The sequence below is a fragment of the Pinus tabuliformis genome, chromosome 5_1 (genome assembly GCF_031772625.1).
Source record: "Pinus tabuliformis cultivar Carrire ecotype Pingquan chromosome 5_1, CPIR1, whole genome shotgun sequence".
NCBI classification, from domain to species: Eukaryota; Viridiplantae; Streptophyta; class Pinopsida; order Pinales; family Pinaceae; genus Pinus; species Pinus tabuliformis.
In genome coordinates this window covers 589858785-589877759 of record NC_142305.1, presented here as the reverse complement: position 1 = coordinate 589877759, position 18975 = coordinate 589858785, and the positions used below count along the sequence as shown (strand labels likewise).

At 36.5% G+C, this 18975-nt stretch overlaps 1 protein-coding gene across 1 annotated transcript; it reads right to left on the bottom strand.

Annotated features, from left to right (window-relative positions):
- Positions 1–10809: 10809 nt before the first annotated feature.
- LOC149166245 (uncharacterized) lies at positions 10810–16204 on the bottom strand. Its single transcript, XM_089430112.1, has 2 exons — positions 14372–16204; positions 10810–11865 (listed from the first exon to the last, which is right to left on the bottom strand). Exons 1-2 carry the CDS (start codon positions 16202–16204, stop codon positions 10810–10812), a joined length of 2889 nt encoding a protein of 962 aa, XP_089286238.1.
- Positions 16205–18975: the final 2771 nt, after the last annotated feature.

Below are 18975 nucleotides of genomic sequence, written 5' to 3'. Positions count from 1 at the left end.
ATCTTTGACCAATTCCGGTGTCTTTTGTTATTGCTCTTGATTATATTATATTCTCTAATGAATTTATTGTTCTATCTACAATTTATATTGGTTACTGGAAAATTGATTTGATTGCTAATTTAAGTTAAGAATTCGGCTAAAAGCAATTGTAACAACATAAAAAAGTGGAAAATTAACAACTGGAGCCAAAACTTTGTATTTTTGTTTATTACAAGAACCTCGTGTGTGTGTGTGTTTGTGTATATATATCTATATAATTCAATAATAATATATATGATGGCTTCTCTTTCTTTTGACATTAATATTCGACTCACTTATTGACTTTTGTGAGCATAACAAATTTCTTAAAGGTAGTGCGTCTTAATGAAAAACTCACAGTTTAATAAACAAGAATTGGTCCCAGGCCACGAGAACTAGAGAGATGGTTGGGGAACGTCTATGCGGATGTGGAGGCAAAATAAATAATGAAAATTTCTTTCATGGGTAGATAGTTGGCCGAGAGATGGCTATCACATGCCCGAGCATAAACAACATAAATTTCTTGGATGAAAATTACTGTGATGAAAAATATTATCGCACATAGGTTGAGAGAAGTAACAAAAATATATGAAGATCTCTACGTCAATAAAAATAACCACGAATTAACCACAAAGGAGTATAGAATGGTGTATTCCTAACACGATGGGAATCGGTGAGCCATATGCACATGAAGATGTAGAAACTACCAAGAGAATAGGGGAAAACCATTGTGTTATGTGTTAACAATACAAAAAATTAAATAATTTAATAACACAAATATTGAGAAATAGAGAGAGAGAGAAAGAGAGAGAGAGAGAGAGAGAGGAGAGTCTTGGAGGTAAAGTTCTGGCCTCTCTTTGACAACTCTAGATTGATTTTTTTTTTTTTCAAGAATGAAGGTAGTTGTAGATTTGTTCTTAGCATGGTTAGAATATGAGAAAGTTGCAATGGTTGCCATTGTAGAGGATCTAGCATGTGCTAGGTTCAACATGGAAATATAAAATTAATTTGAGAAATATAAAATTAATTTGAGGATGTCTAAACAAGATTAGGCATGTGTGAATCACTATCCATCTTTCCTGAAAGTTACCTCCCTGCGTTTGATACAATTATTGATGTATGAGAATTACGAGAGCATATGATTCTTGACACATGAAAATGATGAGAGAATACGACAAAATTAAGATATGCTTATCACTCTCAAAATAAATCAGAAACTAAGATTATGAGGGAAAGAGATGAATGCCTTAGCCAAGATTATGGGGAAAGAGTTGAATGCCTTAACTAAGACTATGAGGGATAGTTGAATGTCTTACCCATGATAGGTCACTCGTTCAAGAATGTATATTCTTGAAACTTCAGGAAGACCCTCCCTCCATTTCGGAATTGTATTGGAATCGTAGCGCGGCCTCTCTTAACAATTTTGAGAGTCAAATGTTTTCTTCTCTTCCATTATGAATAAAATTGGTCCATCCATTTCATGGCACTCAATATCAGAAGGATTGATAACACAAAGAGGGGAATAATAGGTATCCCCATTTTTAGCATAATCAAAAGCTCATTTAGACAACAACTGTTCTTGGTGTAATTGTTAGAGGAAATTACTATATGCACAGAAGTTGTTTCGATAGTGTCGAGTCACAGTCCATAGGAAATTAGGTTGCAGGAGAGGTGAATAGCAAATGTCTTTCCTACATCAAGACCATGTGGGATTCACAAATACAATAGGGTTATCGTGGTTACGAGTTGAGGTCAATGCATATGCCAATTTTGATTGATTACTATCATAAATAGCATATAAGGAGGATGCATAAGGTATAGTAAATGTCGAGTACAATTTCCCCCCTCGAAACTAAAACCGTAAAATGGGGTATTCAAACAACGATTGTTATTCTAGCATAGAAGGCTCAGGGAGATTTTACATCTGACGACATTGGAAGGAAGAAGCATATTTACATGTTTGTTGCAAATATTGAGATTTTTAATGCAAAAATAAATAGTGAAATTTCCTAGTCAGAGCAGTGTCTTTACAAACCTCGATTTCAAAGGTTTTAGGGTTTTCAAGAGAAAAATTATGGGCCTGTAAGGTCCAAAAGAGTTAAAAATTGCCTCTGCTACCATGTGTAATGGTCCTAAAATTACATTTCAATTAGGGAAATAACATTTTTCATAAATTTAATAAATTAAATATAAGTACATACCTAGTTCTCTCGTTTGATGTCGATCCCTAGTTGACGTTGCTTTATGAAAAATCAGAGTTCTCTATAATTGTTATCAAACCAATTGATTCCTCCCTACCTATCTAAGATCAACCTTTCTATTGCCCAAAGCCAAAGAACTTTGAGATCAAAGACTTCTGGCCCCCGTGCCCAAAAATCCAAGATGAGTGCTCAAGTTTCTAAACTATCAGTTAAATCCAGATCCCCGGGCTTGTCCCTCAGACTAGTTTCTCCACAATCTCTCGGGACTCTTTTTCTCTTCCATCTCCTGTCTCTAAACCCAAAAACCTCCTCTTAAGTTTGTTCCTCTCTTTATCAAAGAGGTTCCTTCCCTCTCATGAAAAATCCCACCAACTTTGCATAAAATATCTCTTGATAATAAACTCAAAGTAAGTCACCACCCCCTAACACGTGGGATTTTTATATAAATTAATTAATTATTTAACATTTCCTTCTAACATAGTGATTGTGTTATCACTTAGAATTTTTCCCTAGAATTTATCAGAAGAAGGAAAAGACCGAGGTAACCACAAACCAATATTTTAGGTATAGGCTCTAGCCAACCTATGACTCAGAGAGGGCTTTCTCTATATGTTTTAGCTTTGTTCGCTGGGATTTTAGGCTAGTTTTTAAAGTTCGGTGGGGTTTCGATTTGTATTGGAAGTTGGATGGTGGAATCCTTGAACAGATAGATAGAATGATGTCTCTGGCTTTTGGGCTATGGAGTCAAATAAGGGCAGCAGAACTGGGATCAGCTCATTAAAGGGAGTGTTCAAAGGGCAAGCTAGCAGAGGGAAATACAGGTCTTTAGATAGGAATGGGTGAAATGGTCTTAATCAGGGTGAGGGAGCAATTAAGAATTCTCAAACTAGGATTAAAATGAGGAACAGAGGATGATCATGAGAAAAGGGAAGTTAAGAATCCTTTACTATAGACCAGAGGGAAACTACCTGAACTAAGGAACAATCAAGAATTCCTTCACTTAGATAATTTAGCAGAAAACATAAAAAATGCATAATAGTTAAAACAGAGTGTAGTGAAGCAAGTTCTGAGATATCATTCCATATTATAGAATTTAGATTTCAGATACATTTAAGATTATGGAAATTTTTTTAAAGAAAAATGAAAACACAAAAGAATATACTTGTTTGTATTTCACACTACACATGAATCCAGTGAAATGTCTTTGCTTTATTCATTAATCTAGCTTGTTGGTCCCAACAGTGATACAATATCTTACAATATTTGATGCAGAAACTATAGAGATGTCTAAGAATCCACCCTACATACTTCGATTTGTGAAGTATTTATACAAAAAATTATTACAAAATATCTCAAAACAACTTGAGATTTAATCTAGGAAATACAAATATCTTCTTGCAAGAATATAGAGACAGCTAATGAACGGTTTTATGCTGTCCCTTTTATTATGGTTGTGATGGCCTTTATTGTTGAAGTGTAGCCTTTTATACTGGCTTGTTGTTGTAGTGTTTCACGTTGGAGTCTTCTTTACTTTCATCTTTCACTTGATACTCTTTGACTCTGATACTCTTTGACCATGCTGCCTTGTTTTCACCTATTTTACCTGACTGCCTTCATTTTTACTGTGTGGTTACAACTTTTAGCTATAAATTCTTCACAGTAAATTAGTCATAGTCTCCCACCATTCTGCATCTGGTAATTTCACATTCATCATCCTCCTCTAGATCTCATAATCTTCAATATATTTGGCAAAATTGGCCTTGGTGAGGAATAAATGTTTGACCTCATGTTCCAGAAAAAACAAGTTTTCAAATGTGTCATATAAATGAAGAGCTGGCTTGTTCCTTAGCCAACTATCTGAGTCTATTATCGTAGTCCAACTGTGTCATTAGTTTGTCATTTATAACCATAGGACTGGGCAGACCCTTTTCCCTAAAAATATGGAATTTAGCCATGAATCTATCAATGGCTACCTGCATATTGTGGAATTTTTCTTCTAAGTTGAGCATATGGTTCCTTTTGGAAAGGACCTTCCTTATTTCCAAAATGGTGGCAGTTCTATCTTCTATATTTAGCTCATGGAGCTTGTATCTGTTTTTGCTGTTGAGGAAGTGGATGAGTCTATTTGCATCCTCAGGCTTATCTCCCAATTCCTCCTTTACTTTCTGGATAGCTTCTCTAGCTACCTTCACTAACTCTGTTTGTTCAAAAATAACTTGGATTGATGGCCAAATATCATTGACAGAGTCAATGATATTGGCCCACAACATTTCCTTGGTTTGCCCAAGGAGTTTCTTTAGTGTTAAGTCTTTCTCTAAGACTTTGATCCTCTCACCCATTCTCTGGGCTTTTTGTGCTTCTTCTTTCTGCTTCAGTTGGGCAAGTTTGCAGTCTGTTTCCAAACTTGCAACCTTTTCTCTTAACCTGTTCATTTCAGTAGCCTGGATAGACATCTCTTCCATGGCTTTGACTAGTTCTACTGCTTTCTCTCCTTGTGCACCTGTTGTTGTTGTAGATTCTGCTGTTACTGGCAATGTTGTGGCAGGTGGAGCAGTGGGTGCCAGTGATGTTGCCAGTGTAGAAGGAACTGCTGTGGATACTGTTGGGATGACATCCTTGGAAGTTGTGGCCATGTCACTTTGCTTCAGTTGAATTAAAGCGTCCAACTCCTTTTCTGTCTCCTTTAGTTGATCATTCAGCTTTAAGACCAAGTCCATCAACTCCTCATGTTTGGTTTGATTCTCTATGACTTCTAGAGTTTGGGGATGTTATAGCTGGGGTATCTTCAATTGCTTCTTAAGTGCAGCAATATCATCATTTTTCTTCTTAATAAGCTGCTCTGTAGCTTTTATATCCTTGGGATCGTGTCCCAATTCAATCACTAAGTCCTCTAAGGACTTGATCCTTGTATCCTTGGCCTGTGAGGAGGCCTTCTCTAACTGGAATTGTGCTGAGATGTTGTTTAGAGAGTTTTGTAGCTGATGGGCAGCTATGGCTTTACCTGTCAGGGTGGAGTATATCATCTCTCCAGCCTGTTTGTGTAGTTCAATCTGGTCTATGGGATGAATATCCCTTGCCAACACTTCAAAATATACCCTTTTGAAATCTGATGCTGTCTTTGGCTACTGGGTTGTAGGCTTAACAAAGGTCATCTGCAGCTTTCCCTCTTTAATGTCAAAGGCTGACATTAGCCTTGTTTGATTGGTAGGAGTCAGCTTTAGGTATTGTGCATATGTTTGGGCCTTAAGCCTCTCATTTCTGGCTTTGATTTCTTTGTATCTCTCCTTGATATCTTGATCTTTGTCAGCAGGCATTCTAAAGGATGACACTTCAACACTAAGTTGCCTTTCCAACATCTAAGTCTGAGATGTGGAAGGCTCTTGCATGCCTCCAGATGGAGTGGTAGGCCTACTTCTCTCTGCTCTTGTATTTGTGACCTCTGCTAAGTCTTCAGTATATTCCTGCTCAGAGGCTGGATTTAGCCTTTGCCTCTTGTTTGATTCCTGCTGCAAATCGAAGGTGGCCATTCCTGAAGTGGAAACCCCTTCTCTGTTTCTTTTTGGGATCTTCTCCTAATTCTAAGGAGTCTGCATGGCTGGAGGGGTACTCATGGTTCTTTCTGGTCCTTCTGGTACCTGCAAAAAAGAGTTGTCATCAAGTTGCTTTTCTAAATCAATTAGAGCATTCTCTACATCTACTCTGGTGCTGTCTTGATCTACTAGGGTACCTTCCACCCATTCTGTTTGATTTGCATATGCTTCTATTACAGGTATGGGATGGTGAATGAAAGGTCCTAGCTTGACCTTTTGTCTCTTCTTTGTAATGAATTCCAAAGGATCATATCTCCAAACAAAACTTCTTTAGAACTTCATATTCTGTTATATCAAATCTGCCTCTTTGCTAGCCTCTCTAGAGTTGCATATGAAGGGGCCTAGTCAGTCCTTTATCTTGAAATAAGCCTTCTTCTTGGCGCTGACAAAGTTGACTTCATCTGCATTGATGATTTGTCTATAATATTCTAGGGCAAACAACCTCATGGGGAGGTATCTTGGCAACTTATATGGTGCAAGTATGCAACCATATATCCTGATTTCTGTATGGTTCTGGTAAAGATACCAGTCACCAACTTTGGTCTATTTAGACAATTGGAGAACTCTCTTTATTTCTAGATTGATTCTAGGAGGAGGGCTTCCAATCAACATTGCCATGACTGGATGTACAAATAAATCAATGAAATCAGAGTAAGAGTATGGAGACTGGCATTGGTGGATCAATGGGGCCCAAAAAATGACTGACCTGGGCTAACCCTTGGTGTCAAGCTTTTGAAGCGTGAATGGGAACTTATCTAATTGATAATATAGGAAAATATGGTATAAAACAGAGGCGTATTTGAAAACTCTTTCATTGTTCATTTTAAGGAATTGCTCATGCATCCTATCAGTTATAAATTGGGCATAGTCATAAATGATAGCAAGAGGTTGCCCTGGAGTGTAGATGGACATGAAGGTAAGGATTATTTCATCAATGTACTCACTGGTGGAGTTACCCAAAATACAAGATTTCATCGCCACAATATTCTGGTCCCATGGAGAGAAAATCACTGATACATATGGAGGGGAGTCCTTAAGGATGTGTTTCTCTTCTCTGATGAAAGTTGGAACAGTTGGGCCAATTTTTCAGAACTGAGCTTGGGATACTAGTCCAACAGGTCTCCAATTGAGAGGGGAGTTAGGTTTGGTCCTAGTTGGAGCTGCAACATTTCGTTTATGGACTCAGCAGTGATGGTGAAAAGTATGGTTTGGTTTGGGGACATGACTGCTCTCTGACTGGGAATGTAATTGGCATGATAGTAATGGACAATCTCTGGGAAAATGTGGACTTGGGGGAACTGGTATTTGGGTAAATTTGACTCCCAAAGGCCAATCTCATCAGCATGGTTTAGGAACCTGTCCCTACTTTGGCAATGTACTTTGAGCAGGGGTTCTAGGGCAGTGGTATCTTTTATTTGGAAATCTTTATCTGCTAAAGGAAGGTGGTCTAGGTCTAAATGAGGTGTAGTGATGGGCCTTACATCCATTGCAATTGGGTAGCCATACTCAGTTCTTGTGGATTTGAGTGTTGGGGATGATTCAGAGTTTTTTAGGGCAATGGAGGTTTTGTAGTGGTTTATGGCTCACAGTGTTAAAATTTAAGTAAATTTGATCTTTTTTACTTAATTAACAATGTTATGAGGGTGAATTGACTTGGAATTTGACAATAGTGTTGGAATTCCACGGTTAAATACCTAGAATTTGGGAGAAATTGATTGTAAACGGATGGTTGATGGCGATTGCAGAGGTTCGTATGGTACTGGTGCGGACTGATGAATGAGCTGGGCTATCTACAGCGTCTCTGGAGTAATGGCGGAGGTCAATGACCAATTTCGTTGTTGGCAAGGGTCGCAATGGCTTTTATGAATTCTCAATAACAATTGCGCGAAAAGAGTGAAAAGAGGGGTAAACAGACTTTTATAGGAAAAATGGTTAATTTTGTCGAGTTCACTAATTGGTGAACAATGACGGTTTTCGGTTGAAAGGGGGAAGTGGTTTGGGAGGTCCATTGCACTGCTTTTCTGGTGCAGGCGGTATTCGGGAGGGGTCCTCGATTCCATTCAGCGTTTGCCATGTAGCATCGAGGGCCGGGAGGAAAACCACCTTATCGGGCAGGTAAAGGGCGGACGTCGGGTTGGCCCGATATGGATGCGAACAGTTAGATGTGGGGGAGGGAGATTGTACTGTGATCGGGAGGTGAAGTTGCACGGTGATTTACCCATAAAGTTTTTCGGGGGGCCCATGGGTCTAATTATCGACGGTATGAAATTAAATTGGAGCTTAATCTCATCGGAGACTTTTTAACACAGGATTAAGGACTAAGGTCGGGATTTATTATATTTGAGGGATATGGGGTAGTAATATAGTTTATAAGTAAACTAAGGGGTGGGGTTAATTTATATAAAGAAGTTAAATATATACGGGACAATGGGTTTATCGGGAATTTTTATATATTTAATTAAAAAGTTAATATGAAATGAAATGAGCGGAATGGGTATTGTGCTTAGGTTTATGAAATGTTATGCGCGTTCCATACCCTTAGTACTTTAAAATAAATATGTTTGGTGGGTTTTGTACATAAAATATGTTTATAAAGGGGTTTTTCTAAGGAAGAGAACTTAACTTTAGGAAAGGGGTTTTGTGAGGGGGGTGAATGACTTATAAGGGAATTTAACACCTTTCCTTCTTAAGTTATCAAGCCGAGGGTCCGGTCCCACCAGAGGTCAGAGAAATGCTCTGAGCCTTTTTGACTTAAAAAACTATAGGTATTAATATTTTTATTATGAAATAAAAGTTAGTGAGTGTCATAGGGATTAAAATGAATGAGGGAATGTTAAGTAAACCAAATTGTGAACCATTGCTTTTGTTTTGTTTACCACTTATGCATATTTAAATGATGCATTTGTAACAATGACATAAGTGCTTTTTGTATCAAATGACATGATATTTCTACAACCTTTTTACTACTTACCCACTTATTCATCCTACCATTTTTTCCTTCACTTTATTTGGGTGCATTCAGGCTAGCAAACCCTTACCAATATTTTCCTTTTCTTTACAAAATAAACTATCTAATTCTAACCTTATATCATCCAAGGGTTCAGATTAAACTGATGAGCTCATTTTATTCACTCTACCTATCTAATGATCCGCCAAGATTACACTGTTTGGTCAGATTTATTCACTACCTATGAACATAAAATTCAAAGCATGAAATAGCCAAGTTTAAACATTTTGACTGTCATGGATTGTGGCATAAATAACAAGTTGCACACAATCATTTATTATGCATAAAAAATAAATAGTAGTGGCATTCATGGTCTCTTTTTGTCTTTTGGGGTTCATATATTTCATTTTTTGTTTTGACCTTTTCATTCTTTTTGTCCTTTGATTATTCTTTTAAGACATACTCTTTTTACATTTTTTAATTTTTTAATATGGAAAACATTTGCAGAAAGCAAATGTATGTACAATATTACAAGGCTTAACCTTAGTCATTCAAAATGATGACTCCTATTGGTATAGGAACCTAACAGATTGCACTGATTGGGAAGGGATGAATGCTTCATTAAGATTTCTTGGAATGCTCAATAAGGTTCCGTGGGTGGCCTTGGAACCTTAAATGTTTTTATGCTATAGATAAATATAAGGTTTGGATTTGTTTATTGAAACAATAACTTTTATTTATGTGATTTTAATTTTTTTTTTCTTTTATTATTATGATGTTTTGTCTCTAACTTCTAATCAAATATTATAATGTATTTATTAATCGTATTTTAAACATTATATTTATATACTATTTACAATATTATTAAAACAATATTTTTCTACAGGGACATTATTTTTTATTATTAATAACATACAATGTTTTCATTAACACAATATTTAATATTTGTATTTAATTCACCCATCTTTTACTTAAGTATACTTCGTAATTAATTAGTATGTATACAGTGCAGTGCATGCAATATAGCTATAATTTGTATGCATGTTACGCATGCTAATAATTGTATTCTCCCTATAATTCGAGATGAGTCATTAAATTTTTTTTGTGAACAAGACTTAATTTTGATATTGCCCCTAATCTCTAATCAACCCCTTTCTTAATATCTTTGAAATTCAATTTTCCTCCTACTTGTCTAGCCTTTTTTTAAAGTTTGTTTGAATTCCTTTTACTTCATTTTAAACTTTTCCTTTTATATTTTTTACTTTGCCAAATTAAAAAAATAAAAAATAAAAATAAAAATCTTTTCTAATATTTAATTTTCAAAATTAGGGCCCTTTTGTCCACTTGTAGCTCAATTGGCAATAGTTGTGAAATGATGTTTCACCAAATTGGAAGTCTTGGGTTCAAATCTTGTGCCATTCAAACTAAATAGACTTTCAAATTTAATTGAGATTTTTGTGTTTTATTTATCCTATTTAATAACTTTTACATTTTTATTGAGAAGATTTTTCGGCGAAAATCACATCAAAAATCATTTATCGATGCATTTCGAACCAGCAAGTGTGGTTCATCGTCAAAACAAGATCTTTTTTCTTCAATCAATCAAAATCCTCCAAATTACATTGTCCATTAACCACTTGTTCTGATTCAATGATCAAAACAAATTTAAAAAATATACCTTCCATTTACAAATGACAGTGAAATGAGATATTGATTTCTCAATTGGCCTCCTTTCCCATAACTATTAATTTTTTCACGTCTTAAACCTCATGAAAACCTTCAAACATTTCTCCTCAATGTAAGACTTTCCATAACTGATTTTTTTTGGAATTTGATTACAACCATGTTTGACTTCAAAATCAAACCTCTTCCACATGATACTTTGCAATAAAATACCTAATATTCTTAAAGCTAAAAGATACACTATGTTTAATCTTCATACACTTCAAATAAAGTACCAAATAAAAGCTATGAAAAAAAGAATACCCATTTCAAATTTCTATATTTTAAATTCAGAAACATATTCCCACTTAAGTACTACAGATACAAATGTTTACAGGAAGAAGTTCACAATGCTATCCACGAACTGGCAGTATCTTGTCCTTAATCGTCTGCTTAAAACCATCGCTCCCTTCACACTTCCCCAGACAATAACACATCCCATTCCACCTTCCCATGAATCCCACCCATTCAGACTTTGCTCACCGTCCTCGTCCTCTCCTTCACTCGGAGAAGTAGGGTCGCTGCAGTATTTCTGAAGTGGGAATCCACAAAGATCCGGATTACCCCAGAATGAAGATGCCCCAAAAGTGTCCAAATGACATACTGCTGGAATCCTACCGGACAGATTATTATTGGATAGGTTTAAGTAGCCCAGGGAGTTCAGGGCTACAAATGTTTCAGGTATTCTTCCGGATAACTGGTTGCATGACATATCTAAAGCTTCTAAATTTATTATTTCGCCAAGTTCCTGCGGAATGAATCCCGTAAGCTGATTATGCGAGAGATTCAATGAATGTAAACCCTTCAGATACCCCATGCCCTTGGGGATGTCACCACTTAGGTTGTTGGCCGAGAGATCCAGAGAAGTGAAAATATAGAGGATGTATTTATACGTCCATTCCCGGCCCTTTACCACCAGGTTAATTTCTTCCTTGTAGTAAATACCGTACCTAAATTCATCAAACTGCAAACCTGTCAAAGCTTTATTCCTCAACGTTGCTAAGTTTGAGAGGCACTGTGGTATCGAGCCGGACAGATGGTTTTTCGCAAGATCAAGAATTTGGAGTTTCTGAAGGTACCCAATCTGAAATGGTATCTCATCTTCCAAGTCATTTGATCTGAGAACTAGTATGCGGAGCTTCGAGAGATCCGCAATCCAGTCAGGCACTTTGCCCGATATATTGTTCCCACTCAAATCCAAAACTTCCAACATCTTGCAATCTCGCAGGGACGAGGGAACGTTCCTACTTAACTTGTTGTTGTTGATGTGCAATACCTGAAGTTTCTTCAGTTTTCCCAGTTCCACCGGTATCTCTCCCTCCAAATTATTACTTGCTATGTTTAATACCTTGAGGGAAGAACAATTACTGAAATTTGTTGGAAATTTCTGTTCATTTCAAACACAAAATGAAATTTGCACAGAGAACAACGCTCTGGTTTTCTACAGGATCTTTAATTATATAAATAATAATAAAAACTGTTACAGAATTTGTCTTCCTCGACTCAGAGGGATTTACAACAGGAACTTCAGTTCCAGAATCTGATTCCACTAACTCAGAAAATTATGTCTTCAGCACTGCTGTGCGTTGCAGAGAAGAAAAAGAACTTCTTGGCTAATACTCTCTTCTCGTCTCTACACTTGCATATATTTTTTTTATACAATGAACAACACAAAATATCTTTTTACAATACGTGTTGCTTTTTCCCACTTCCGTGAAAATAGAAAATAGTAAAATTTAAGTTTTCACCTACATTTACCAACCCTAGTAAATATCATTTATTACACGGTTGAAAATATCTTGCTGGAATTTAATGCATGGCTTATCACACCATCGCATCGCAAGAAGAGAGAGGATGTGCCACCGCCTCTATAACCTTTAAATCATGCAATCTGCGATCTGCGATATGTGATCAGATCGCATCGCGAAATCGCATCGCAGAAAATCAAAGGACACGGTGAAGGTTGACAAGAAGGGAAGTGCGATATGCAATCTGCGATCGCATCGCAGAGGAAAAATCTGCAAGTTGAAATTACCATTCCAACACTCCCCTTTAATTTCAACTGCTGGGTTATCAGTCATACCCAGACACTTCATCAAAAATTCGAAACTTTTCTGATCCAATGGTTTGGTCAGAATATCAGTGACCTTCTCCTTCTCTGCTCTCATGGGAGATTTAATTTCATATCTCTCCCTTATAAGAACATCAATATGATAGAGTTCTTCCAGGGTCTTCATCAAATCTTCAATCTCTTCCTCTGTCATATTGACAAGGGTGTTGGCAGTGAAGCCCATCTCAGCCATCTTGGCAAGAGTTACATATCGAACTCTATATTCTTTAAACAGATCTTCAAGGAACTTTAATTCCTTTCTCCCATTCATGGGTTCTATCCATTTCCTATCTTGAACTCCATCTTCTAAATAAACAGGGTCATCAACATGACTAGATAAAGCAAACAAAGAATTTGTACCTTCATTTGTTGCTTCTTGTGGTGTGCTTGGAGAAGCACATTCATTTTTCCTCAAGGGTGTGACTTGCTGCCCTTGTGTTGGCGCCGCTTTTTGGGGATGAACTTCAGCCATTTTCTCATCACCTTCATCACGAGACAAACAGATTTTATCATTCACTGTTTTCTCTAAGCTTTCATCACAAGCTTTCTCCTCAATGAATTGAGGTTTTGCTATCTTCACTTTCTCCATGCCTTGATAGGCAGTCTTGAGAGTATCCCATGCTTCTCTGGATGTCTTAGCTGCTTCTATCCTTGGAAACACACTTTCATTCACTGCTCGATACAAGAAGTAGAGGGCCAAAGCATCCTTCTTCTTATAGTTCTTCAACAGCTCATTTTCTGCCTCATCTTCATTTGCTGGTTTTTCAAAACCATCTTCAACAAAGTCCCATAAATCTTCTGAGAAAAGAAAAGCTCTCATAACTATTGCCCAATAGTCATAGTTTTTCCCATTAAGTAGTGGGAGCTGAGTATTAAAAATACCCACGCATGTGCTAACGCTGGCCATTCCTTGCACTTTAAATTATGCTTCAAATACTTGACTGTATTTGAAAAATCACTGTCTATCTTCAACAGTAACACAGAAAAAATTCTTGAGAAATACCTTAGATTCTTTCTTGGCTGAGTCTTCACACTGCTGGAGAAGTTGCTGCTGCAAGAAATCTTCCTTCAGCTTCTTTGACACTTCAAAGAGCCTGGACTAGCTCTGATACCATGTTGGAAATTTCTGTTCATTTCAAACACAAAATGAAATTTGCACAGAGAACAACGCTCTAGTTTTCTACAGGATCTTTAATTATATAAATAATAATAAAAACTGTTACAGAATTTGTCTTCCTCGACTCAGAGGGATTTACAACAGGAACTTCAGTTCCAGAATCTGATTCCACTAACTCAGAAAATTATGTCTTCAGCACTGTTGTGCGTTGCAGAGAAGAAAAAGAACTTCTTGGCTAATACTCTCTTCTCGTCTCTACACTTGCATATTTTTTTTTTATACAATGAACAACACAAAATATCTTTTTACAATACGTGTTGCTTTTTCCCACTTCCGTGAAAATAGAAAATAGTAAAATTTAAGTTTTCACCTACATTTACCAACCCTAGTAAATATCATTTATTACACGGTTGAAAATATCTTGCTGGAATTTAATGCATGGCTTATCACACCATCGCATCGCAAGAAGAGAGAGGATGTGCCACCGCCTCTATAACCTTTAAATCATGCGATCTGCGATCTGCGATATGCGATCAGATCGCATCGCGAAATCGCATCGCAGAAAATCAAAGGACACAGTGAAGGTTGACAAGAAGGGAAGTGCGATATGCGATCTGCGATCGCATCGCAGAGGAAAAATCTGCAAGTTGAAATTACCATTCCAACAAAATTGGGAAGCAACTTCCCATAGAGCTTATTGTCTGAAAGATCCAGAGCCTCTAGATACACTGATTGCTCACAAATGCAAGGAGGAATCTGCCCCTTGAGCTTATTTGACGCCAAAGATAAGAATCTTGAAGTATGAAGCATCGTGCAGATTTCTGAGGGGATTGGCCCTGTAATGTTATTAATTGACAGATCAAGTGCCCAAGGGAAGCCTGAAGCATAACTGCGCGGGGGATTTGGAAGATTTCCATGCAACTGATTGTCCCGTAGCTCTACCTGCTTCAAAAAGGTGCACGTATATAGCTGAGATGGTATTGGCCCTTCCAATTTATTGTGCGAAAGGATTAGCTTCTTAAGCCTAGTAAGGTTCCACAGCCATGGGGGGATTTGTCCCTTGAGGGTGTTATTGGACAGATCCAATGTCGTCAAAGAACGTTGAGTTTTCACAAAAGGAGGAAGAGGTCCCTCTATTTTACACTGAGATAATCTCAACACATCTAACTGGAAAGGAGGAGTCCAGTTGGGGGTGATATTGAAGATTAATCTGTTATCAGAGATGTCGAGATACTTTAGATTCTTCAGGCCGCGGAAGTGTGACTCTGAGACTGCTCCACTCAAAGCATTTTTAGTAAGACTGATATTAATCAGTCCAGGCAACGATCCTAGAGATAATGGGATAGGTCCCGTCAATTGGTTGTAGCCCAGGTCTAGTACGGTGAGCGAGCGTAGGAGGCCCAGTGAATCCGGAATCGTTCCCCTCATATTGTTACTGTGCAGTTGTAGGAAAGCCAGAGATGATAAATTTCCTATGGAAGCTGGTATAAGGCCATACAAACTGTTGTTTGGCATCTGGAAATAAGTCAGGTTCTTCCATTGGCCCTGAAAAATATGGGAAACATTGGCAGATAATTTATTATATCCCAACGAAATCCTACTTAGGCGAGGCAGCTGAGAAAGTTCAAACGGAAGAGACCCATTTAGACTTGCATTGGTCATCTGCAGAGAAACCAAACTAGTCATAGTCGCCAACCAACTAGGGAATTCAGACTGGAATGTATTTCCATCTAGATGGAGAATTTCAAGGTATGTAAGATTCTGCAGGGAAGAGGGAATTGAACCTGTAAGTCCACAATTTGACATTGTGAGGTTTCTGAGGTGAGAAAGACGACTCACTGATTGTCCCCATGTGGACGACGTTGCTGAGAGATCGACTCCGTCGAGAGAGAGATCCTTCAAGGCCGTCAGATTTGTGAGCCATGATAAGCTGGGACTTGTCAACATTGAAGCTGAGGAAGAGAGATCAAGTACTTCCAAGGTAGACAAATTTCCGAGTTGCCATGGAATGGAGCCTGCAAATCCTGCTGTGGATAGGTTGAGATATCTCAAGTTTTTCAAAAGACCCAGTTCTGCAGGAATAGGTAGGCCAGTAAAATTGTTGGAGCTAATATCCAAGTACTTCAAAGCCCTCAAATTGAACAGTACTGCTGGACGCAAGACACCATTCAATCTCTTTTCATGCAAATCCATAGCAACGACACGGCCGGCCAGACTGTTGCAGGAGATACCATTCCAGAGGCAACAGCTGAAAGAAACATTCCAAGAAGCCAAACGCCCGGCAGGATCTTGTAAACCGCCTTTAAAAACCAAGAGAGACTGCATCTCCTGCTTCAAACAGCCATTGACTACGCCAAAAACAAACGAGAGAATACACAAAACAAGTATGCAACAATTGAAAATCCTAATGGCAAAACTCAGTGTACCCTTTTGCAAAACACCCGCTATAATCCATCTCTCTTGCCGCAAAGATCCATATTGCCTGCCTGATTTCGTCATTGTAGTCATTTTGTGTGGGTGATGGTTCTCTCACCTCTCGGGCTCATGTAATTACATCATTGATATGGAAATAGAAACAGAGTCACAACTAAAAGCAAGGCTTCACTGTAGGTAAGACCAGCTTTAGACCGCTAAGTGGATTTAATTACCGACAGTCCACTTAACATAAAATTCCAACCAGATGCAGTGAATCAGGGCAAAGAGCATCACGCGGCGATGCGTCCAATCAGCGGAATTATCCATAAGAAAAAAGTAGACTAAAATGCTGAAAGGTTTGATACGACCGTGAATGTTGACTGGTGCGTTGCATTTCCGAATACCAAATATATCGAAAACTTAGCAATGCATGTTTAAGGGGTGCAGCCTCCTCCAGTTCTCGTCCTCTGCTTCGACGAAAGTCCGTGTTTTCCCCACCTACTTCATTCTGTGGGGACCCCACTCACTACGTACCACCACCTGTCTGTCGGTGTATCGGTCTTTGATCCAGTGGCCGCGAACGGCAAGTGCAAGTAAAAGCGAGCGCAGTGCAATGCATATTTGAGGAAGTAAATTGACTTCATATTAGTTTGTTTTTTAATTTTTTAATTATTTTTTGCTTTTTAATTAAGATGGTATGATATGGTTTTAAATTTAGTATTTAAAAAATAATTTAATGAATTAAAATTTTTATTATTTAAACATTTATGATAAAATTTAATATTATTTAGGTATTTTAATTTTTTTAATATTTATTAAAAAGGAATAAAAATTTATTTAAGGAAAAAAATCATATATTATATATATTAAAATATAAATATTTTTTATAATTTATAGGGCTATTAATTGTATATGTTTATTATTAAAGGACGTTAGGTTAAGTGGTTTAGTGAACAATTTGTTTCTCTGCCTAGATTCAAGTCTTTGAAAACATATTGGAACTACTATGTTTGTGGTATTCATGTAATAGTTATATTTAGGGTAATACTTTGAAAGGTGCTTTAAAAGTCACATTCACTATGTTACATAAGCTTTTACAAGTAAGAAGAATCATTATTAGTTTATAAATCAAATAGTGCTTTAAAATTATTTAATGGTTTAAATCTTGAAAGGAAAAATTTCAAATAAAAAATTTCACAACTTATAATTAGTGCAAGATTCCATCAAAATCAAAAGAATAAATTAATCTTTCCATTGTAGTTGCTTTCTTTGTTCTCTGTCATAGAGTTTCTATGCCTTTTTGGGTGGTGATAGATCATGCTTCAATGTATTGTAACCTCCCTTATGTTGATTGTTATACTTGTAAACATTTTATATAATTTTGCATTCTAGAGTGATAATTGTTGCCGACAAAAACTATGCTTAAGTGCAACTGAATTATTCATGTAGAAATCCATTAATGCTTTGATTGAGATGTTAAAACACATTAATGAGTTATTTGATATTAAAAAATATTTTTTATTTTTTTAATTCCAATTTAAACTAGTTGGAGTGAAGGGACTACAAACCATAGTCCAACTTGGACAATTTTTAGTCTCACTTGCTTAACTTAGACCACCATATCCATACTTGTTGAATTTAATTTCGAACACTTTACAATAGGAAAAGCCACTTCTTTCAATCTTTGGTTATTTTTGTAAACTCAAGTTCAAACTCTTTCACTTCATATATTTACCTTTCAAATTTTGCTTCGCCCCCCTTTTGACCTCCAAGTTAGTCCAATATTCAAAATTTGGTTTCTTTTTCCATTTGATTACTTGGAAATTGGGCTCTCTGATCACCTCTTCCTTTTTCCTTCGAAGCTTTCCTTCTACTTGCATTCAAACTTTTAAATGTTTTGAAATCTATACTTTAACCAACCTTTGAAATTTATTTTATCAAAATTTTCAACTTTCACCTCAATTCCCTAATCCACTGGAATACCAAATCAAGGCTTTCATCCATCAAATTTGTTGTGAACAATCCTAATTTTGACATTGGTCTTGATCTCTAATCAGCCCCTTTTCTAATATCTTTAAAATTCAATATTCCTCCCACTTGTCCAATCTCAGCCTTCATCCATCAAATTTGTTGTGAACGGTCATAATTTTGGCATTGGTCTTGATCTCTAATCAACCACTTTTCTAATATCTTTAAAATTCAATTTTCCTCCCACTTGTCCAATCTCGTTTTTTAAATTTGTTTCAATTCCTTTTACTTTCTTTTGAAATTTTCCTTTTATATTTTTTACATTGACCCATTCATACAAAACTATTTTCTAAACCTTTGATAATTAACCTTAATTCTCAAATTGGGACCTCGTTTTCACTTGTGTTTTTTCCTTTTAGGAAATTGATCTTGAATTCTAAATCAAACCCTTTTTGTCACTATTCAAACTATATAGACTTTGAAATTTGATTGATGTTCTTTGATTTTGTTTATCATCTTTTATAACTTTTTCATTACTTTTAAAATATATTTTTTTCCATCAATCCAAATTCTCTGAATTAAATTCTCCATTAATCATTTAGCTTGATTCAATTATCAAACTTAATTTCAAAAATATACTTTTCATTTACAAATAATAATGATATAAAATCATAATTTTTCAATTAACATCATCTCTACAACTCTTTTCTCATATTTTGAAGCCTCATTGCAACCTTCAAACTTTTCTCTCAGATGTAAAACTTCACATAAGTGAAATATTTTGATATTTGATTATAATCAAGCTTGACTTCAAAACGTCAAATATCGAAGGTATAAATTTATGTCTTAATTTTAAGATTATTCTCACTCATCAAATTATGATTCCC

Coding starts and splice junctions, on each gene's coding strand:
- LOC149166245 (XM_089430112.1), bottom strand. CDS start 16,204: ATGACGAAATCAGGCAGGCAATATGGATCTTTGCGGCAAGAGAGATGG. Junction 11,866..14,371: donor GGAAGTTGCTTCCCAATTTT/GTTGGAATGGTA, acceptor TGAAATGAACAG/AAATTTCCAACAAATTTCAG.